Source organism: Erinaceus europaeus, chromosome 4 (genome assembly GCF_950295315.1).
Source record: "Erinaceus europaeus chromosome 4, mEriEur2.1, whole genome shotgun sequence".
NCBI classification, from domain to species: domain Eukaryota; kingdom Metazoa; phylum Chordata; class Mammalia; order Eulipotyphla; family Erinaceidae; genus Erinaceus; species Erinaceus europaeus.
Genome location: NC_080165.1, coordinates 3,132,089 through 3,155,922, shown reverse-complemented (window position 1 = coordinate 3,155,922; position 23,834 = coordinate 3,132,089). Strand labels below are relative to the sequence as shown.

General features: G+C 43.3%; 1 protein-coding gene across 7 annotated transcripts in view; it reads left to right on the top strand.

The window, feature by feature from the left end:
* EPHA7 (EPH receptor A7) overlaps positions 1-23,834 on the top strand; it is a 234,920-nt gene that overhangs the window by 83,155 nt on the left and 127,931 nt on the right. The window contains exon 6 of one of the 7 annotated variants that reach the window (XM_060188668.1): positions 7,671-7,841. The exons of the other annotated variants lie outside the window; for them this stretch is intronic. Coding sequence (XP_060044651.1) covers positions 7,671-7,789 — 119 coding nt within the window. The 3' untranslated portion in view covers positions 7,790-7,841. Of the gene's footprint in view, positions 1-7,670; positions 7,842-23,834 lie in introns of those variants that run through there. 7 annotated transcript variants of the gene reach the window in all.

The window sequence follows — 23,834 nt, the reverse complement described above, 5'->3', positions numbered from 1 at the left end:
AGTTCCTCAGAAAACACAGGACTGCTGAAAAGGGTTATTATTCTGGGATTGTCTATGATGATGGGACGAGGAAAAGTAGCTTCACTGTAGGCATTGCCTTTTTAGGATATTCTTTACTTTGTTACTGATTTTTTTGTCAAGTGGATATTGCTGTGAATCAAAATGCATCCTGTAAAATTAATATTATTTACTTTATTTTATTGTTAACGAGGAGAGAGAGACAGAGAAAGACCAGAGCACTGCTCAGCTCTGGCTAACTGTGGGGCTGGGGACTGAACCTGGAACCTCAGAGCCTTAGGCATGAAAGTCTTTTTGCAGAAGCACTATGCTGTCTCTCCAGCCCTCCTGTAAAATTATTTTTTAAAGAGCTTGTCACTTTGCTTTTAAATCTGTTCACCTGAGACTAAGAAACTAGGTTTAACTGGAAGGAGTTTAACCAGACCACCAGTTCTTTACTTTTGGTGGAAAATGAAGGAAGAAAAAGAAAGAAGGAGATGGAGAGGAGGAGGGAGAGGGAAGAGAAGGAGGAGGAGGAGGAGGAGAAGGAGAAGAAAGAAGAAGGAGCAACAATTGATGTGAATGAATGCATGTTTTTTCCAGGATATAGCCCTAAGCCAGTACATACTAAATCCATTGGTTTTTATACCCTGGAGGTGTACTTCATAGTTATTAAGAAGCAAATACCAAAATATAGCAGTACTATTTTGCTAATAATAAAAGATCATAGATTTGTAAAATATGTTCAATATAATTTTTTATTTATTTTCCCTTTTGTTGTCCTTGTTTTTACTGTCGGTGTGCTTATTGTTGTTGTTATTACTATCATCATTGTTGGATAGGACAGACAGAAATGGAGAGAGGAGGAGAAAACAGAGAGGACAAAGACAGACACCTGCAGACCTGCTTCACCTCCTGTGAAGCGACTCCCCTGCAGGTGGGGAGCCGGGGGCTCGAACCGGGATCCTTCTGCCGGTCCTTGCGCTTCGCACCACGTGCACTTAACCCGACACCCTACTGCCTGACTCCCCTGTTCAGTATAAATTGAATCATATTGATTGTGGCTTAATCTTTGTTTACTGAAACTAGTTACCTGATATTTTGGGCTCTTATTCCATAATATAAAGTTTAGATCTTATAGATCAATTATTGTAACTGTTTTCTGTGTTAAGAGAAACTTCGTGAAAATGGATACAGTTTTAGAAGAAAAAAAATCATGTAAGAGCCAAGATGTCAAAAGCTTTTTTTTTTTTTTTTTTAAATTACCAGAGCACTGCTCAGCTCTGGCTTATTTACTGTGGTGCAGGGGATTGAACCTGGGACCTTTGGAGCCTCAGGCATGAGAGTCTGTTTGCATAACCACTGTGCTGTCTACCCCCCCACACACACACACACTCCAAAAACAAAAGTTTTATTTCAGAGAATGTAATGTGAATGAGAACCAGCAAAATAACCCCTGGTTAGTGTGCCTGACCTGTGACTTGTGGAGCCCAGGCTCAAGCTGGCCTCCATCACTTTTTTTTTTTTTTTGCCTCCAGGGTTATTGCTGGGCTCAGTGCCTGCACCATGAATCCACTGCTCCTGGAGGGCATTTTTTCCCTCTTTTGTTGCCCTTGTTGTTGTAGCCTCGTTGTGGTTATTATTATTGCCCTTGTTGACGCTATTCATTGTTGGATAGGACAGAGAGAAATGGAGAGAGGAAGGGAAGACAGAGAGGGGGAGAGAAAGACAGACACCTGCAGACCTGCTTCACCTCCTGTGAAGCGACACCCCTGCAGGTGGGGAGCCGGGGGCTCGAACTGGGATCCTTATCCCGGTCCCTGCGCTTTGTGCCACATGCGCTTAACCTGCTGCACCACTGCCCGACCCCCTGGCCTCCATTACTTTATGGGAAGCTGCCCTGTCTTTGCCTTGTCCCGGCCCTGTCCCTGACCCTAGCCCTGTCCCTGTCTCTGTTTACCTGAAAAGAAAAATCAGCTCAGGGTGGTGATGTCTAGGTGACTATATATAAAAAAAAAAAAAAAAAAAAGTTGGGCTGGGTGGTGGCGCACCTGGTTGAGTGCACATGTTACAGTGCACAAGGACCTGGGTTCCAGCCCCCAGTCCCCACCTGCAGGGGGGAAGCTCGCTCTGAGATGCAGGTGTCTCTCTGTCTCTCTCCTTCTCTCGCCCTTCTCCATTTCCAGCTGCCCCAATCCAATAAATAAAGCTGATTTTAAAAGGATATTAAAAAATAAATATAAACACAAAATCCGGACCCACAGGACTACTAATGTTTATGTGATGCACTTCCTTTTGCTTTGGGATTGAATTTGATTTTGTTAGAGCTCAGTAAGGGGTGGCCAGACCCTAAGACTACAGGGGAAAGGGTCGGCTCTCTCTGGCCGCTGTCACCACGCAGGCTCACAGTTTGCTGACTAAATTTCTGCGACATTTCCTTCAGCCAGAGACTCCTGTGCTGCTTGGTGACCGCATTAGGCGTTAGCATCGATACCCCTGGATAGTTTCTCTGGGTGTTTTACGTTGCTCCACACCACCATTTAGTTCTTTCCATCCTAGAAGGATAGGATGATAACCTCCATGAAGATGAAGATGACGGTGAAAAGGAAGCATGCTCTTAGGTCGCCCTGGTTGCAGTCCCCACCTACTGCCCTGTGTCCTTTCCGGTCTTGAGTGAGCTGGTGGATGTGGCTGTGAAGAGAGCAGGACAGTCTTCAATGGCAAGCACTCCTCACTGTTGTGTCTTTAGTAGAGGTGTTAAGAGAGAGTAAGCGTTGATCATTCAATTCCTTGCTTCGCTGGTGATGAATTGAAGCCGATTTGATTCAGACAAGCAATCTGGTGGAATGATGCGGAACCATCCAGCAACAGCATCTGTACTAATCAAGCAATGCAGTCAATTAGAGCTACAAGGGAAAGCCATTGATCCAGGGGTCGTTAGCAGTTGGAACCAACTGGTCTGAGTAATAAAGGGAAGGAGAGGACGCAATCTAGATCTTGCTTTTCACATCAGTCGATTGCTGCTGCAAAAGCCTGATTTCTGCTGGTTTTAATTCAAGCTGTTTTATAGCTTTGATTTTCTTTAGATTGTTGTAAACAAGAAACAAGGGTCAATGAAGAGGTAAGGAAAAAACAACAACAACAACAACAAGGGAACAGTCCATTTACAGAGGTCTGACACAAAGGAGGAGATAATTACTGTCGCCCAAGAAAACTCATCAAGAAGACGACGCTGTGGAGACATAGGCAGTAGTGTACCTTGCTGAGCAGGGCAGGACCTGGGTTCCACACGGAGGGCCCCATCAGCTGGGAGAACGTTTTATAAGCACTGATGCAGTGTCCCAGGTCTCAGCCTCTTTCAATCTCTATCTCCCCTGGCCTCTCAATGCCCCTCTATCAATAGCCAGTAAATATGGACAAATGAAACATGAGCAAGGCACAGTGAATGGTGTCTGCTCTCTGGCAGAGTGTATGCAGACCTGTACAGACAGACCTGTAGTTATTTGCCACGCTGAGGACACGCGGACTCTGGAAGCCCATCTGTGAAAAGCAGCTCACAGAGCTCTGATGCACATGGTCCTTAATTGCCCGTGGCATGTTGACACCATCAAGTGGTGTGTCGGCTCTTAATAGAATTTGGTCTTCAGCCTCAGCATGTGGAAAGATGAGCACTGTCAGTGGGAAGCATTCAGAATGGCAATTATATATTCTTTTTTTAAAATTATTTTTAAAAGGAGACATTAGCACAATCATAGGATAAAAGGGGTACAACTCCACACAATTCCACCACCAGAACTCCGTATCCCATCCCCTCCCCTGATAGCTTTCCTATTCTCTATCCCTCTGGGAGCATGGACCCAGGGTCACTGTGGGATGCAGAAGGCGGAAGGTCTGGCTTCTGTAATTGCTTCTTCTCTGCTGAATATGGGTGTTAACAGGTGGATCCATACTCCCAGCCTGTCTCTCTCTTTCCCTAGTGGGGCAGATCTTTGGCGAAGTGGAGCTCCAGGACACATTGGTGGGGTTGTCTGTCCAGGGAAGTCTGGTTGCCATCGTGCTAGCATCTGGAACCTGGTGGCTGAAAAGAGATTTAAAGCAATTACGTTTTCTGACTCATGCAGAGACCCTAAGTCTGTCAGGGCTGTGCTGCTTCTTCATGTTCTGTTAATACTTGTAGCACAACATCTTTTACGCCCTCAGTGTAAGGCTGCATCCCATGTTCCCTGTTGTATTTGTGGGCACACATATATACACAGTGAGGGTGTTCTGAACTCCATACATTTTACTTAGCTACTGGCTTATTCACAGTCTGCATTTGGGCTTCACTGTTTTAGGCCAACTTTCCCAGACAGGATGAGGGTGACAGATACAGATAGTGGGGAAAGACACCTGAGAGCTGAAGTTTCCTGCAGTGTCCTGTGGACCAGGCTTGCATCTGGGTCACCCTCACGGCAGACAACAGACACAGTCTCCGTGGGAGCTGCTCTGCCAACCCAAACCCAAATGTGCTGCATTTTATAGACGCGTGTGCGCTATGAAGAGAAGCCTTAGGATGGTGGAGGAGTTTGAATGCTGTCGATCTGGGAATCATAAACTTTTAGATGGTAGGTTAGAATTTCCTTTTTTGAGAAAAGGTATATATGTTTAATAGCCCTGGACAGGGTGGTGGCACACCTGGTTGAGCACACATGTTGCAATGCTCAAGGACCTGGGTTCGAGCCCCTGGTCCCCACCTGCAGGGGGAAGCTTTGTGAGTGGTGGAGTAGGGCTGCAGGGGTCGCTCTGTCTCCCTCTCTCTCTCTATCATCCTCTTCCCTCTGGATTTATGGCCGACTGTCGAATAAATACATCAAAATAACTGTTGTATGCTTTACATTGGGTTGTTCTAGATCTCCCCCGCCAAGAAAATTGGATCAGTCCTGCTAATTTCGCGGGCCCGCTTGGCCCCGCCCCAAGGAACCCCGAGAGGGTTCCAGAGTTACAGAGTTAGAGAGAGTGCTTGGTGCCGTCGCGGGGGGAAAGAGGCAGCAGAGTTCTGTTTGGTGATTAGTTCGGTTTAGTTTATGAATCGTTGTTCCTGAATAAAGAAATACAGCTTCCCTGCCCAGCTGTATGTCTCTGGTCATCTCTGTTACCCGCCCTGTGAAGCTAGCCCGGCCAGCAAGAGCCTCCGAATTTTAACAACAAATAACAAATTTTTTTTAAAAGAATTCATGATTTAAAACTTTGACAGAGAAGCTTTGAGAGCATCAACAATTAGGAGTTGACAAACTGTCAGGTCATGGAGAACTCATGTCAAAGACCAGAGCACTGGGCCTTGGCCAGCAGGAGAGGAAGGGTGTCACAGTAACCAAATGGAGGGGCTTCCCCAACTAGTTGATTCCAGGATCAGATGCCACAGAAAATCAGTAAAGTGGAGGTTGACCATTCTGAGCTATGAGAAATAATTTAGATTGACAACTTAGGGTAGAAAATGTCATGGTCCTATTTGTCATGGTTGAAAACAGATCCTGGCCCTGCAGCATCTGTGCTGTAGTGTTCACTGCTGGCCTAATTGAATTGTAATCAATTACTTTTATGCTGATTTCATACGGCATTTATCAGACTGGTAAAGACTCGAAGACAGAGAATGAGTCTGAGTTTTGTTTGAAAAAAAAAACATTACTGCTTTTGTTCCTGCCTCATATATTATCATGACCTTGCTTCTCCTTGTTTGGACATCTCTTCCTATTTTTGCCCATCTCTGACATCACTGAGAACCCAGACTTAGCCTCACATAAATTGGATTGTAGGAAACCTGATAATCTCAGAAGTAGAGGGCATGAAAGAAAATATGCTACTTTTACAAAGATAAGGTGTGCCCTTATAACAGTGTATCCTCAAATATATTCTACATAAAACCACTTCTATAAAATCCAATATGTGGTTAGAGACATCTCATAAACTAAGTCTGTTAATATAAATATAGTACATATAGTGACGTAAAGTTCTGCTGTACTTTCAATTTTTTTTGACTACACGTAGTTTTGTATCCTTTCAGTCTCAGAAATAGAGAGGGAAAGTGATAGAAAATTAAAGCACTGAAGCAGTGTTCCAGGTATACGTCTATCTCTATATCTATCTCTATCTCTATCTCTACCTCCCCTTGCCTCTCTGTCCCTCTGTCTATAGCCAATAAAACGTGAGCAAGGCACAGTGAATGTTGTCTGCTCTCTGGCAGAGCCTATGCTGACCTGTTTAGACACACCCGTAGTTATTTGCCACGCTGAGGACATGAGGACTCCGGAAGCACGTCTGTGAAAAGCAGTTCACAGAGCTCTGGTGCACGTGGAGAGAGAGAGAGAGATAGAACAGTGGGAGGAGAGAGACGGAAAGAAAGAGAGAACATGCGCGTGGTTGAGAGAGAGGCAGAGGCAGAGGGAGAGGGAGAGGGAGAGGGAGAGAGAGAAGTAACATGCGCAGCTCCACCGTGCTTGAACAGTCCACTGGCCATGGTGTTCCCGTATGATGCTAGAGGCTCAAAGCCTACTCAGAGGTCCTTGTGGATGTGAGAGATGTGCTTTAGCAGGTCAGCTTTCTACCACACCATATGCCATGCCCATCTTTTTCTTTCTACCAGAAACATTATTTTATGCATTATTGTTTGTGCTGAAGCACTCACTGCTTGGCCCTGGTTTCAGGCAGTGCCAGGGATGGAGCCTAGGGCTAGCCTGCAGGGGTGGGCTTCTTTTTGCATAATCCCTATGCTATCTCTTCGGCTTCCCCAAAGGTTTACATTTCAGTCCCTACCACATGCTCACTTTTAAAAAATATAAGAATCGACCTAAATGCTTGGGAAATTTGTTCATGCTATTTTCATGATCATAACTAATCCGTTACCTTTTTTTTTTTTTGTGCCACATTTCTCTTAGCTTTAAAAATGGTATTTACAAAGCACAGAAGAACATCATGTCACCTCTGTCCACCGTGACATCGATTTGATTGCTAAATCACCGCAGTGATGCACCTACATACTGGTGTTGGGTTGGAAAAGATACAGACCTGATTCTTTCTGACTGCTTTGATGTTTCATTATTTTATTCAATTCAGGGATGAGATGGATGAATGAATCTTAATTATAGTGTCCTGGTGGCTCTTTTTTCAGACTATTTTTCTGGACAAGCATCAGCTAATCTGACACATCAGAGGCAGTTTACTTGATAGTTTGCTTGGGATTAAGTTCCTGACTGGAACTCACGGGGACCATAAAGTGTCCCCTGATACAGGAGCCTTGCCTGTCTGCCATGCCTGTGTGCAGTTTTCATCAGTAACCTTTAGAGAGAGAAAATGGTGAGCAGATGATTCTTGGGCACACATTTTTGTCCATTTACCTGTAATACTACGTATGCAGACACTTTGCATCTCATTTGCATGTCTAAAATCTTATTTAGTATTGGTGTTCCGTATTTCTGAGTTTTCACCATGTGGGGGGAAAAGTGCTCTATATAACTTGTTAAATCAGTTTTAGAAATATTACCATAATACTATCAGTTGAGGACTTTCATTACAGACTGTAATTGTGCAAAATAGGTTTTATGTCATTTTGATTTAAAGTTGAGGATTTGTGTGTGATATGTGAATGTATAAATATCTGAAGGAAATTTGAATTTGAACTTGTCTTTTCTCAAAATCAGGAGGTAGAGCAGTCTGTTCGAGCACCAAATTCCAAGCCTCAGATCCCAGAAAAGGTAGGCTCCATCCCCCGCACTATCTTATGCCAAAGTTGAGCAGTGCTCTGACCCTCTCAGAATAAAGATATAAAGAAATGCGTACACAAATCAATGAAGATTTACCACATTTAAAATTTAAATAGTGGAAAATGTTTTTGAAGTCATACAATCAGTTGAAGGTTTAGAATAGAAAAGAAACATTAAAAATTATATGAAAATTTCTGTAGAACAAAAGAGGTTTCAACTCCCTTGGGATTTTTTTTTCCTGATCATATTTGTCCTATTTATTTATTTATTTTCCCAGAGCACTGCTTAGCTCTAGCTTTAAGGTGGTGCAGGGGATTGAACCTGGGACTTCAGAGCCTCGGGCCTGAAAGTCTCTTTGCATAACCATTATGCTGTCTACCCTGGTGCCCCATACTTGTCCTTTCTCTGAACTCCACATGCTAGGTGACATGCCTTTCCCAGTCAGCATCAGGTTTGTGCCTGAAAAGAGAGCAGCTCACGGGTATTCTTTTTTCTACAATGTAGTAAAAGCAGGATGTTTTTTGTTTCTTAGAGCAAGCACATTATTAAGGTGTAAAGCTGTATCTTCCAATAATTACCATTTAATTGACATTTTGTTACCTCTCTCTGCTTTTAGCTGTATAATAAACTTACCTAAGAGAACGTAACATAAAAATGAGGTTTAGTATCCCTCTGGGTAACTGAAATGATCGCGCCATTGTAAACCACTAGCTTTTATTCTTCTTACACTGTAAATACATGTATTGACAGTAAAGAATTAAGAGTACAACCAGAAAGACTTCATTTAATAACGGCGGCGATGTAAAATATTTCTTATGTCATTCGATTTACCTAATTTATAACTCTGTTTGATTACCCCAGCATGTCTTTCATCTGTAAGAATTATACCCTGGGGACTAGTCAGCTGATTAATCCATCACTGGCTCTCTCCTGATCACAGTCCTTGCTACAGCACACACTCAGAGTGGTACTCTCATCCGAAGGCCATCAGCCAACTGGTTCCAGTCTAGCTGACCTTTTGTTTTGTAACTGTGATCCTAATGGCTTTGCTATTGGCTTCTGTTTCAAATAGGTCATGTTACACTACCTTTTTTTTGGTCTTATGGTATCATGATGTGAATAGGACAGCAATAGTGAATTCCACACCTGCAATTACAGGGTTTGATAAAGAGGAAAGACCTGCTTCAAGTTAACCTGTGGATTTTTTTTTTAAATGCCTTTTGATTTATGTGTCACCTGATCCATCAGCAATGAATAATTTTCATGCAAGGTGCACTTTAATTACATTCCCATTTGACTTGCATTATCAAGCCCTATCTAGGTAATTAATCTCACCAAGTATCCAATTTCGGACTTTATTGCTGGCAGGCAGGCCTCCTGAATTATGTGTGCTTGAACGGGTCTTAGGCCTTTTTAAGCAGCCAGACCCTGAAAGAGATCTGGTACCTTCCCCAACCTGGAACTGACTCTGAGATCCTTTTTTTTTTTTAGATACTGTGATTAAATTATATCTGACACCTCAACTAAGCGTCCACATGGAAGGACTCTTATAGACTCAGGATGAGAGCCTTTACTTCTAAGTGGAGCCAATCTGTGTGGCATTTTGCATATAAGAGGCAGGTGTTCAATTGTTAACTTTACTGAACATCAGAATCGGGTTATCGGGTTGTTGGGATGAAATTTTGTCTGTGTTACCAATGAAATTGAATCATACGTCTTTATTTCACGATTTAAGATAATATAAAACTAGGTCAGTATTTGGTTTGAAAAATGGCTGGATCAAAATTAAAATCACCTACAGTTCTTCTCTTTCATAGGCATCATGAAATGTTCTCTGCTTCTCTCTCTTTATTCTAAATCAATAGACAATTCTTTTATTCCTGCATTGATTAATGCCAGAGTTCAGTGTTCTTGCCAACTTAGTTTACACACATCTACCTACAGTGACCCTGAAATATAGAAGCTGTCTTCTCGTTTAGTCTTTTAATCTACGTGAGCTGCGTGTTTCACCATTTTCTCGTTTGAATATCATGTTAAAATTACATGTAGTGTCTTACGTCGCTGTTCTGTACATTGGCAGGTAAACAAGGGGATCTTTAAAGATCTAGTTAAGACAGAAGCAGATGAACTGTGTGAAAATGATCATATTTAAATGATCATTCATTTAAAGTTGTAAGTTGCCTAGTTCTATGAAGAAAAGGTCGTCCAATCTTTAGTAAATGATAGGTTGTACTATTTATCTTTTAAAACCATTCTCATTTTTTAAAATATTTATTTATTTATTTATGTACTTATTATTGAATAAAGACAGAGAAATTGAGAGCGGGAGATATGGGGGGCGGGTAGACAAAGACACCTGCAGCCCTGCTCCCCCACTCGTGAAGCTTCTCCCTCTGTAGGTAGGGACGGGGGCTTGAACTCGGCTCCTTGTGCACCACATGCGCCACCTCCTGGACTCACTCATAGTCTTCACACAGTCTGATCTTGTGAAAGTTTAGACTGATGGAAAAATAAAAATAATGACCTTTGCCTTTTGCCCTGAGGACTCCTGCGCCGATCTCTTCAGATGGACGTCTCCATTGCACGTACGTGTCCCACCAACAAGTGGAACGTTCGCAGCCAGTGTCTGCTTTCACCTCCTCGTGTGTCACTCTCACTTTAACTTTTCTATGAAAATAAACGAGCGCCTTTAACGTAAGCTCACTGTCGACTCCTAGCACTTTTCATGTCACTCTGTAGAAGACAAGGTGCCCTTTTAGCCTTCATCCTTGCGGCCCAGGAGGAAGCTTGCCCATGAACCCACGGTGGGTTATCCCGCTGTGTCCTGAAAGGGTATGTGCTCGCATGTGTTCCTGGCTGGAGGAGGTATTAGGACAACGACACGAGTAGCCCTGAATACAGACTGTTTTATGAATACGTTTGAATATATCATGTGTTGTACATAGAAAGAGTTTCTCTTAATGACGATGCTGATAGCACTTACTGCCACTGTCTCTAATACACTGTATTAGATACTGTATGTCAGCACTGTATCTAATACAGCTCCAAATGCCGTATAGAGTTCCTGTAATGTTAGTAGACAGTCTGGGACTATTTACATAAACTCAGGACCAGACACCCACCCCACCCCCAAGTCCTCCACTTTGGTGCAGTACACCAAACCCAGTCCATGGTCTGCTTTGTGTTTTCTCTGCTGTTCTTTCTCTCAACTTCTGTCTCTGCGTGACACCATCCCATATCCACCCTTCTCTTTCTGGCTGATCTCACTTCACAGGATTCCTTTGGGCTCCATCCAGATAAAGTGATATTTTAAAATGCATACCTGCATTTTTTTTTTATTTTTGCATTTTGAGTCATCAATGTTTTTTTTTTTTTTTTGCTATTATCATTGTTCCTGGTAACACCATTTTTGCTTTGTGAATATAGTACATATATTTAATTTACTGTCTACAGATAGAGGGATTGAGGTTTAAATGAGAGATAATTTGTGTAATAAAACAATCTAAATTATTAGGATCTAATTTAGAATATAGTAATGGTTTATTAACTAGAAACTTTATATCTGAATTATTTTTTCATTTGTATGGGGGACTACTAGTTTATAGTAAATACAGTTGTTGATACATGTATAAAGTCTCTTAATTTTCTGCAAATCGCTCACCCCCAGCCTAGGCCCTCCGCCACCATCATGCAGCAGGACCTGAAAGCCCCACCCCTACCCCTGCTCCGAGCCCTTTACTTTGGCATGGCGTACCAAACCCAGGTCAAGTTCTGCTTCCTGTCTCCTATTTTTCTTTGATATATTCTTTTTTTTGGTATTTATTTATTTCCTTTGTCACCCTTGTTGTTTTACTGCTATAGTTACTAGTGATGTCATTGTTGTTGGATAGGACAGAGAGAAACGGAGAGAGGAGGGGAAGACAGAGAGGAGGAGAGAAAGACAGACACCTGCAGACCTGCTTCACCGCCTGTGAAGCGACTCCCCTGCAGGTGGGGAGCCGGGATCCTTACACCTGTCCATGTGCTTCGCACCACGTGTGTGGAGTTTTTTCAAAATATCAAAAGCCTGTATTGTTTTGACTGCTTATAAGTCAGTGAACATGTTGAGATGATTATTTACCCAAATAAAAATAAAAGCAGTTTCTATAAAACAGTGCATCAGAAAAAGATGGAATTAAAAGAAAGATCGGACACGTCGGACTAAGAAAACAGGCATAGTTAAATTCAGATGAAGCGAGCTGCTTTCTTATCTTACACACGTTAAAAAATCTCTATCCCATCAAATAAAATCAATAGAAAAAAAAGAAAAGTTGCAGAGAGCAGAGGATTCATGGTGCCAGCCCCAGCCGTCACCCTGGTGGCGATTAAAAAATACAGACCTCTGTTATTTGCTGGTGGATCTTTTTCATGCTCAGAACCCTGCATGAAAAAGTGTCTTATGACGCGGGGAGCCTTTAGGGTCCTGGGCTGGGTTGATTCTCCGATGCAGTTGTTGAACTGTGACACAGTGCGGTCTTCCAGAAGTGGTGAAGCAACACAGATCACAGCGCACATCACTGCTGACCTTATTCTTCTCGCGTGTGTCTCGGTGACAAGCGTCCTTTCAAGGCATTGCTAGAAGCCAGTTTCTGAGGAAAACCGTTTCAATTCAGGGAACCCGAGTCTTAAGAGATGCACTAGGTCTAATTATTTTCTTCAAACATTTCTTAAATCCTATGGACACAATAGCACAGTCAGCTAGAGGAGACTTTATTGACCCTTTTCATAGTGTGACTTTTTTTTTTTCCTTTTGCCTCCCGGTTATTGCTGGGGTTCAATGTCTGCACTCACTGTTCCTGGAGGCCATTATTTTCTCATTTTTGTTGCGCTTGTTGTGGTTATTATTGTTATTGCTGTTGTTGCTGTTGGGTAGGACAGAGGAGAGAGAGAGAGGAGGGGAAGACAGAGAAGGGGGAGAGAAAGACAGACACCTACAGATCTGCTTCACCGCCTGTGAAGCGACCTCCCCCTGTAGGTGGGAAGCCAGGGGCTCGAACCTTGATCCTAACACTGGTGCTGTGTGCGCTTAACCCACTGCGCTATTGCCTGCCCCCCCCCCCCATAGTGTTACACTTTTAAAAGATGATGAGTCTTGGTTTCATATTTGACCCATGTGGTTTTTTTCACATTGCTTTATGGGGTGGGGGGCGGGGATAAAGATTTACAAGGCAGCTTTGGTCAGGAGTAGTTTTTATCTTCCTGTCATAGGTGTCTGCCTGCTGCTTCTACCAGCGCTGTGTCCTCTTCCATCATAGTGCGCTGGGTCCCCGTGTCCTCCCCACACCACCCCGCCACTTTCTCCTTTTAGAACCTTTAGCTCTACTTCTGCCGCAGAGCACAGGTCATCCCCTTATCAACCAGCATGGCCTCACTGTTTCTAACTTCCACCTGTGAGTGAAGTGATGTGGTCCTCTCCCTGCTGGATACCCTACTGTTATCAGGATCTTTGTTTCTTATTAACTAGTAAGCCATGCATTCCTAGAATGTGCTATCTAGACTGTAGCACTTTGTTTAGCATGCAGTGCTACGATAGAGAAGTCAGAGTGGAGTGTTGGGCCCTCCTGCTCCACCCTCCATGGCTGACACCATGCCCTATTTTCCTAATCATTGTTTTGCCTGAAAGATTCCCCACCCATTCCTTTGCTCTATCTTCTCTCTACCTCTAGACCCACCCCGCCTGCAGGGTACATTAATCTTGCCAGTTAAAACCCTAGTAACTGTTGCTACAGAAGCTTTCTACCTTCCCCCTCTTTCTTTTCCCCACTCCCTTTCCCAGCCATCTCCGTTCCTGACTTGCCATTTCCAGTTTTACACTATACAGCCCACTTCTGTTCCTGGATTCATGCTGTTTTGTCCCCGGCGTCCTGACCTGGAGAAGGGCTGCTGTGCAGAGCTGGGAGGTGGCCATAGCAGTTTGGCGCCACGTGGCTGAGCCCACTGTGCTCACACCGGACTCTGGGGCTCCCACCTGAATAAAGAATCGTATTACCACACCGCCACGAGTGCCGGGTCTCTCTCTGGCTATGCTAGCCCGGCAGTGGGGGCCGGGCGGTAGCACACTTGGTTGAGCGCACATGACCCAGGGTTCGAGCTCCCAGTCCCCACCTGCAGGGGGAAGGCTTTGCGAGAGGTGAAGCAGGGCTGCAGGTGTCTCTCTGTCTCTCTCCCTCTCTATCTCTCCCTCCCCTCTAGATTTCTGGCTGTCTCTAGCCAATAAAAGTAAAGATAAAAAAAGTAAAAGTAGGGGAAATGGGGTTAGTTGGAATATTAGCTTAGAAAGTTTGTAACTTTGTGGTTCAGAGGTGCTACAGCCTGTGGAGAGTATGTTTCCTTTCATAGTTCTGTGCAGACTGAACTCATCATTTGAAAATCAGTCTCTACCTGTGTCCATGGTTTCTGCGCCTTCTCGCTGGTGCTGTCTCTGGCGCTGACTGCAAAGTGGGCCCCATGGTGGTGACCTGACTCTGAATACAAGCTCCTCCCAGAGCTCTGCAAGGCTGTCATGAAAAACATGAATGCGGGAGCCAGATGCCACAGAAGACAGGGAAGAGGGTGAGCAGTGTGGCTGTGGGGTGGAGTCTTCTGTCGGCTGGAGTGGTGTTTGAAGAGCGACTCTCACAGGAGCCCTTTGCTCTGCCCTACAGGCTTCTGTCATCCTGGGGCTGTAGCAGGGACTAGAGACATACCTCGTGTTTTTAGGCCTCCCAAACTTGACTTAGGCTGCTTGACGCAGCGCCTTCATTTTTCTTTTTCTTTTCTTGCCTCTTTTTGTTCTTCTTCTTCCTCTGTTACAGTTCGCCTCTTTCTCTTCCCTGCCATCACGTGGGCCTTGCTGTGAACAGCAAAGAGTGGGTCTTCGTATGAAATCCAAGGTGAGGAAAGTGTGTAAATGATTCTTCCTTGAGAATTCTCTCCTTTGTTTCCAGAATGCTGCTATTTCTCTTCCTTCCTTTCTCTCTCTCTCTCTCGCTTCCTTCCTTCCTTCCTTCCTTCCTTCCTTCCTTCCTTCCTTCCTTCCTTGCTTTCCCTTTCTTTCTTTCTTTCTTTTTCTTTCTTTCTTTCTTCCTCCCTTTCTGGCTGGCTGGCTCTCTCTCTCTCTCTCTCTCTCTCTCTCTCTCCCCTGGTATATTTCCTTCTTTGTCTGAGATGTGCTTCATTTGAAAGCTAGAAGTTTGCGAGCAGTGGTGACAATAACCCTGGGCTTGTCTGTGAAATGACATTGTTTGGTATGGAGAAATGTGGGCACATTTCCTTTCCCTCCTAGGTTCCTGTGATGTTTTTCAGTTCCCAACTAAACACAGGTACAAAACCAGTGAGATTTTTTTTTAAATAGTTGTTTAAGCACTTTTGAAATTAGATTTTTCTTTCCTTGCCCTACATTTAATAATCTCCTAAACAGAATGAAGCATCCTGCCCAAAATTAATTATATATTTGTAAAAGTAGTATACTATTGGGAGAGAGGGAGAGAGGGAGAGAGAGAGAGAGAGAGAGAGAGAGAGAGAGAGAGAGAGGAGCTACCTGCGGGAAAGTACATCTTGTTTCTATCTAACTGGTTTTCCAGAGAATGAATCTAGTCTTTTGTGATCAGTCTTGTTCAAGTACAGTGTAAATGCGTCCGTGGCCCACAAGCTGTTGTGACTCTGGCCTTTTGGAAATGGTGTGTGGTCACTGGAACCTTACTTCTGACCACTGGTAACCTTTGACGTCAAAGCACAGCCTGAGCCTTGAGGATCTTTCTTTCTCCAGTGTTCTGGGTCAGTCTCCCATGGGAGAAAAATGCAGTTGGAACTGGAGGTTTGCAACTGAGCAAGAATGGCCTCTTCTGTTGTGCAAGGTGCTTTCTGCGAAGACCCTCACCCTGGTGACAGGGCCTTTAGCCAAACAAGTACAACACCATCACCATCATTAAGCACTCCCTCAAACTCTTGAGCATCCCTACCTTTCATCCCCTCTCTCTCTCTCTCTCTCTCTCCTGATCTTTCTCCCAATCTCTCTTTCTCTCCCTCCCTCTCCTCATTCCTCTGTCTTTCCCCTTTTCCATTCTCTCCCTTCTCTTTCCCCCCTTCTTCTCTCTCTCCCTCCTCCCCCTATATCTCTCCCCATCTCTCTCCCATTCTTTCCCTCCCTCTCCCCTTTGCCATTCTCTCCCTTATCTCTCCCCCCGCCCATCTCTCTCCCTTCCTTCCTCCCCCCTCTCTGTCTTTCCCCTCCCCTCTTCTCTCCCTTCCCTACCCTTCTCTCTCCCTTCCCTCCCTCTCTTTCTCCCCATTAGGAAAATAATGCCTTCCAAGCCAGTTGTCACATGGGTGTAATTTCTCTCACCTCCCCAACCCCTACTGCATAAGAGAACAAAGCAGCTGGTAATGTGACCAACCCCCCCCCCCATTTATAAGGGTGCACAATACCATCCCATACATTCTTCACATTTATGATAAAATGGTGAGATTGGCAGAAGTGTGTCCTTCGGAGCAAGGTGGCTTGAGTAGCAGCTTTGGTGGCTGGGAGTGGGGAGAAATGGCCAGTTCTTCCAGTGGACACCAAGAGCTCTGAGTGGCTGCATGTCTGGCTGCTCACGTGCTGGGGTCTGCCGGCCACAGGCGTCAGAGCGGGGTGAACAGGATCGGTGTAGTGTCTCCCCCCCCGTGGTTCACCCGCCTCTTGCCCGGCCTGCTGAAGGTGAACTCCTGGAGGACGGCGTCAGGGCCTTTGCTCAGGCCACCTTGACAGTCAGTTACAGTGCTCGACCAAAATTCACACAGCGGTGATGTTTTGTTTCTCTTGTCTATTTCACCACTGGATGCAGGCGACTGTCTAAGTGCTTACGCTACTTTAAGCACCTTGGTTTTTGAGGTTCCTAGGGTCTCACACATGCACAAGTACACAGTCTCCACCCCTGTAGTTTCATGCTTTTTATTTCAGTGGGTGGGGGTGGCATAGCCAGTCTGAGAGAGTAGGCCATACACCAAAGCACGACTTCGTAACCCTGGAACTTGCCCTGCTGTGTTCGTGCTCCCTCCTGCAGTGCTGGGCTTTGACTGAGATCCTTCTGCCTGTGCTCCGCCAGGTAAACTATCTCCCAACCCCTAAGCATGCTTTAAAAAATATATTTTTTAAATTACCCAGTTTGTATTTGGTCACAGAGATAATATCTGCGTTTTCTAGCCCCACCATATAGAAAAAAATGTCCTTCAGATGTGGGGAAGTCATCACAGATGTAAGTATGACTTAGAAAGAAAGAGATGATGGGACCATAGGAAAGAAAGGACCACAGGTCATACAGACATACAGCTATGGGAATAACAGTCACCCCATATCTGGCATCTTGGGAGAACCACTGGAGTTTGCAGTGGAGGGAATGGGGACACAGAGCTCTGGTGATAGGAATACTGTGGAATTAGGCCCCTGCTATCTGAGAATATTGTGAATCAATATTAAGTCATTCATAAAGTTTTCAAATTAGTAGAGATGAGTGTGTCACATAGAGGTCTAATATCTCACTCATGTGCTCAGATTTCTATGCCGTTATCTCTTCAGGATATATAGAGGTAAAAAGGAGGGTAATTTCATGTATGAGTTAAATATTAATAATCTATTTATCATTATTAATCAGTAGTCTAAGTTTCCACCCACTGCAAACACACATGTAGTGATTCATACACTCTTATAGAATTATTGTTACGAGAATTCAGAAAGTGTACTTTGTCTCCAGGCTAACTTGTCTCAATAGCTATACATGTCATGGAACTTAAAAAATCTAAAGCAAAACTGCATAACTATTGGAAACGACACCAAATCACACATTAAATTCTGGGTTCTAAATTCTGGGTTCTATAGGCTTTCCCCTCTTGCCTCTTTCTTTTTCATGCTATTGTATATATTTTCTGAGGACCTCACTGACACACATAAACACACATGCTTTTGAAAAATAAATATATTCATCTCATTGTTTTATATTCCTCAAGTAATTCCCTATGTCCCTATGACACCAGAACTCTAAGTAATCCCTTTGAATTATATTATACATACCAAAGAGATTTTCAAAGTTCAAGCAGACTACACAGCCCAGATTTGGTCAAAGCAAAAAGTTTACATTTATAAAATAGACAGATAATATTTCACATATGTAGGTAATTATGTTCTACATTGGATGAAAAGTCTCATTTCATTTTAATACTTATAACAGAAGTAAAGAGGAATTTTTTGTAGCATTACTGGAGTTAACCAATATATGTCAGGAAGCAGAAGAAATCTGGATTGAAATCACATACAAGATGTTCAGGAATTTAGTCCTGCCTGCTGACACTTTATCACCTCTCTAAGTATAAAACTTTCAACACTATTGGAGAAATTTTATTACTCACAATGTAGGGAGAAGTAAAAAAAAAAAATTAAGATGTAGTGAGGCCATGCTAGCCTTATGGCTAATCCTCTGAGATATAGCTCTTCCGGTCTTTGATTTTTAAAAATTACTTTGTCACCCAGGTGGAACAGTGCTATAGGTGTCTGTCCTCTCTCTCTCTCTCTCTCTCTCTCTCTGTCCTTCTCCCTCACCCTATCTCTTTCTGCTTCTCACGCTGTAAAAGTATGCTCATCTGGCAACAAGAACACTAATGACTGCATCCAAAAATGGGGAGAGGATATGAACAGAATATTCTTCATAGAAGGGAACCAAAAGGCCAACAAACATATGAAAAAAAATGTTCCAGTCATTGATGGTCAGAGAAACGCAAATAAAGACAACAATGATTTGAGCCCCCGGCTCCCCACCTGCAGGGGAGTCACTCCACAGGCAGCAAAGCAGGTTTGCTGGTGTCTGTCTTTCTCTCCCCCCTCTGTCTTCCCCTTCTCTCTCCATTTCTCTCTGTCCTATCTAACAATGGCGACATCAGTAACAACAACAGTAATAACTACAAGGACAATAAAAAAGACAACAAGCGCAACAAAGGGGAAAATAAATAAGCTTACACAAAAAATTTTTAAAAAAGAGAGAGAACAGTGAAATACCACTGCATTCCTGTGACGATGTCTTACATGAGAAAAGGCAGCAGCAACAAATGCTGGAGAGATTGTGGGGTCAAAGGAACCCTCCTGCACTGCTGGTGGGAATGTTAATGGGTACAACTACTGTGGAAAACAGTCTGGAGACTCTCGGAAGGCTAGAAATGCACCTACCCTATGATCCTGCAATTCCTCTCCTGAGGATAGATCCTAAGGAACCCAACACACCCATCCAAAAAGATCTGTGTACACATATGTTCTTAGCAGCACAGTTTGTAATAGCCAAAACCTGGAAGCCACCCAGGTGTCCAACAACAGATGAGTGGCTGAGCAAGTTGTGGTCTAGATACACAATGGAATACTACTCAGCTGTAAAACATGGTGACTTCACCTTCTTCACTCCATCTTCGATGGAGCTCGAAGGAATCATGTTGAGTGAAATAAGTCAGAAACAGAAGGATGAATATGGGATGATCTCACTTACAGACAGAAGCTGAAAAGCAAGATCAGAAGAGAAAACACTAACTAGAACTTGGACTGAAGAAAAAGACTGGTGGGGCAGGGTTCAGGTCCTGGAACATGATGGCAGAGGACCTAGTGGGGGTTCAGTTGTTATGTGGGAAACTAAGAAATGTTACCCTTGTACAAACTAATGTATTTTATTGTTGACTGTAAGCCATTAATTCCACAATAGAGGAATTAAAAGAAAATAAATCGTTGCTTTGTAAAATAGCAGTAGGTTCTAGTACACATTGAGGCTTCCTCATACTGGCAAGTTTCTGAATGCAGTCCGCCTGTCACGATCTCCGCTACTGCTGGGTCAGGTGGAAAGCTAAAATGGCCACAGATATGCATGATTTTCAGGAGGCGAACTGGCTTTGCTTCACACGTATAATCTTGATCGTTCTGGGTTTGATGCAGAGGAGCCCACCAACCTCAGAGTGGCATCGACGGGGAATATCTTTCGTCATTACATTTTACATTGTTTAACTTGGTCCTTTTTGTAAGGGAGAAGCATTTCAGTGTCTAAAGGACATACAGATTAATAGTCTCTAGGAATACTCAAGAAACAGAAATTGCAAGCTGATTTCTGTTATTTAATTAAACGTGATTCACTATTTCTCTTAAGTTATACTTTGTACACTGTGTGTATTTATTTAGTTAGCTAGTTTAATTATTGGTTAGAGATAGGGCAGTCTAGCAGCAAAGAGGGGTAGGCATAGAGAGAGACCTGCAACACTCCTTCAGCGCCCCCTGCTGGTGGCAACCAGGTCCTTACACAGTGTGTGGCCTGCCAGGTGGGCAGTCTGATATATATATATATATATATATATATATATATATGCCAGTCTGATATATATATATTTTTTTCAGATGTTGTCAGAACAAAGTATTGATCACATCAATACTTTATTTGAAAAACTGAAATTTAAAAAAATGTGCACAGGAATGATACTGAATATTCAAGGCACTTTTCTAAGATACACCTTATACTTCTCTCTAGAATTTACTGTGTGTTCGTGGTATGTGAACAAAAATAATCCCAGTGTTCGTAATAGCACTTAATCTATTACATATGAATAGAATAGAATACCAAATTACATCTTACTATATCTAACTGAATTGCAGTGTTGAAACTGCCTATGAGGAAAGTAGAGCCTACTTAAGAAACAGAAGTGGACTTTAGTGGTTCTTTTTGTTTGTTTGTTTGTTTTGTATTTGGTTTTAGCTGTTTATTTGTGGAGCACTGAACTCCCCTTTTGTCAGAATCACACAGAGAGCAGCACTGAACACTCGTGAGGACTCAGTGGAGGATCTGAGCTCTGGCACTCACGTCACCACAGACACCCCTAACAGTACTCTGTGGTTGGTGTGCCCAGACTTTGTTCTTCCTCACTTCTTTCTAAAAAGATTGAGTGAAATTCACAGCAGTGCCACACAGTTGTAAAGAAAGCCCATAGTTTGTTCTCCTGCAGGCCTGAAAATATATGTGTATGTGTACATAAATATTGACTGATAAACTAAAGGATGCATTAGGTAGTTGAATTGTTGTTTTCTAAATATACACGTAATAGTGAAGAAAGCACTCCATGATAATTTCTGGGATACTTGCTTCTATGTACATAAAGTAATCCAGTACACAATCCAAAAGAAATATATGTATATATATATTGCCAAATAATATGATCATAGCAGTAACTATCTTAACCCTATGACAGCAGCAGTCTCCCGCTTCCTCTATAGAGCCTATATTTCCCCCCAGTCCTGGAACCTCTAGGGTGGGGCTCACTTTCCTGCATGCTTCTCTCAATTCATACCAAATGATATTGCATCTGCTGATCCCAACCTAATCAATGCAATGAGTATCACCCCAGCATGCTTCACTTCAGACTGTGCCCATGTGTCCAGAGACAACAGGTGTGGAATGACAACCCTTCAGCCTCATTACTTGGGTGAGAACTTTCTTTTCATGGTATTCTCTAATTCCATTCCAGACAAAGTCCCAAAACCTAGATATAGACCAGGTCCCATAAGAGCATATGTTCACATGTATCCATAAATTAGCACAAAATATACACCTGAAAGCAAAAATACACAATAGTCTGTAGTGAGCCAGTATTAAGTTCATAACGAAATAGTGTCTACTTAGACTTAGATACCTTCCTCACCTACTTCCTATTACAGTTCTCTCACTCACGCCAAAGCTAACCTTAGCAAAGCAAGGATGGCAAAAGCTGATTAAAGGCAAGAGACTGGAATACTTTAACGATGACTCTTTAGTCACTATCAGGCCACCCCATCAGCTGGGGCCCTAATCAGAGAGTCCTGAGATTCCCAAACAGACATGATGGGCCTACACCTCAAATAAATCCCTCTCTCCATTGTTACCAGTCATCTCTATCAGGAACAACACATTAGACCCCTTTGTGAGCCCCCATAGGAACTTGCCCTCAACTTGGATCAGCAATGGTAGGGAATGTTCCATCCTCTGAAGGGAGGCTGGACAACACACTCTATGCTGCACCTGAGGAAGATGGGTGCTGATATTGGGGCAGCTTGGAATGTTCCTACTCATGACCACAGAATGTGAGCTCAGATCTACAGGGATGCAGAGGTCACATAGGCTCCTAAGCTGAATATGGGCCCCAGATCACATCAAATTGATGGGGTTTACAGACATCAATATTTATACACCTTTCCCATATTTGGAAGCTACTCTCTTCCCTGATTCAGCTTTCTGGTCCCTTTTCCAGCCATGATATCATCTCTTTAGACATTAACTTGGATCTCCCTGCATATCAGATTTCAGGCTCAGAGAAAAAAAAAAAAACTAGTATAGCCACAGGCCCTTTAGAATATAACTAAAACATATCTAGTAGCTAGCTACAAAATGGAGGACCCCAACCCTTCATCTGCACTATTCCAGCCTTTAGGTCCATGATTGGTCAACAATTTATTTGGCTTTGTATGTTAACTCTCTTTTCAGCCACCAGGTTTCAGATGCCAGCATGTTACCAACCAGACTTCCCTGGACAGAGGACCCCACCAATATGTCCTGGAGCCCTGCTTCCCCAGAGCTCCACGGACTAGGGAAAGAGAGAGACAGGCTGGGAGTATGGATCCACCTGCCAATGCCCATGTTCAGCGGGGAAGCAATTACAGAAGCCAGACCTTCCACCTTCTGCATCCCACAATGTCCCTGGGTCCATACTCCCAGAGGGATAAAGAATAAGAAAGCCATCAGGGGATGGGATGGGATAGGGAGTTCTGGTGGTGGTAATTGTGTGGAGTTGTACCCCTCTTATCCTATGGTTTAGTCAGTGTTTCCTTTTTATAAATAAAAAAAGAAAAAAAAATTCTAGGTGAATTCTTACAGGGAAAAAATGTGTTTGTTTGATTTGAGAAAACTCAGGAGATTCTTAATGCTTTTTTTCTAGTAAAATATAATGTGTGTGCTTTAAGGAAGTGTGTGTTCAAGTGTTGCAGAATTTGGAAAAGATTTATAAGTGACGGACACTGAGAATTGACATTTGGATTTCTGGAGGCCATAAATAGAGCTTAGAGAGAAAGTGAGTTCATGTAGCTGTGTGGCTGCATTCAAAGTGGCTTTCAGACAAAGTGGCGTATTACTTCGGTCTTTGTGCTTCACGCGAGGTGTACTTCACCCACTGCGCCACTTCCCGACCCGAATTACTTCTCTTCCTAAAATACAGTCATATCAGTGGTTTATAGTGCAGTAGTTGATACATTAACATCCTTTTAAAAATCTTAATCTCCCTGAGAAATTCTTTTTTTTTTTTTTTAATTTTTTTATTTAACAAAACCATAGGGTAGGAGGGGTACAACTCCACACAATTCCCACCGCCCAATCTCCATATCCCACCCCCTCCCCTGATAGCTTCCCTATTCTCTATCCCTCTGGGAGCATGGACCCAGGGTCATTGAGGGTTGCAGAAGGTGGAAGGTCTGGCTTCTATAATTGCTTCCCTGCTGAACATGGGCATTGACTGGTCGGTCCATACTCCCAGTCTGCCTCTCTCTTTCCCTAGTAGGGTGGGTCTCTGGGGAAGCTGAGCTCCAGGACACATTGGTGGGGTCTTCAATCCAGGGAAGTCTGGCCGGCATCCTGATGGCATCTGGAACCTGGTGACTGAAAAGAGAGTTAACATACAAAGCCAAACAAATTGTTGAGCAATCCTGGACCCAAAGCTTGGAAAAGTGGAGAGGAAGTATTAGGGAGGTACTCACTGCAAACTCTAGTGTACTTCTGCTTTCTTACTTTGGTGCCATACTCCAAACTCAGTCAATTTCTGCTTTGCGTTTCTACTTCTTTTTTTTTTTTTTTTTTTACATGCATAACATTCCCCAGATTCCCATTTAACAATACAACCCCCACTATTTAATTCATCATTTTTCATGGACCTGTATACAGGTCCATGAGAAATTCTTTTTTTACACTTATTATTTTTTTTTTTTTTACTCCTGAGCTCCAGTTGTTCCTGGGATCAGTGATGGTACCTAGGCTCGCCCCTAAGCCAGACTGCTGTACTGTTCCTGTTTCT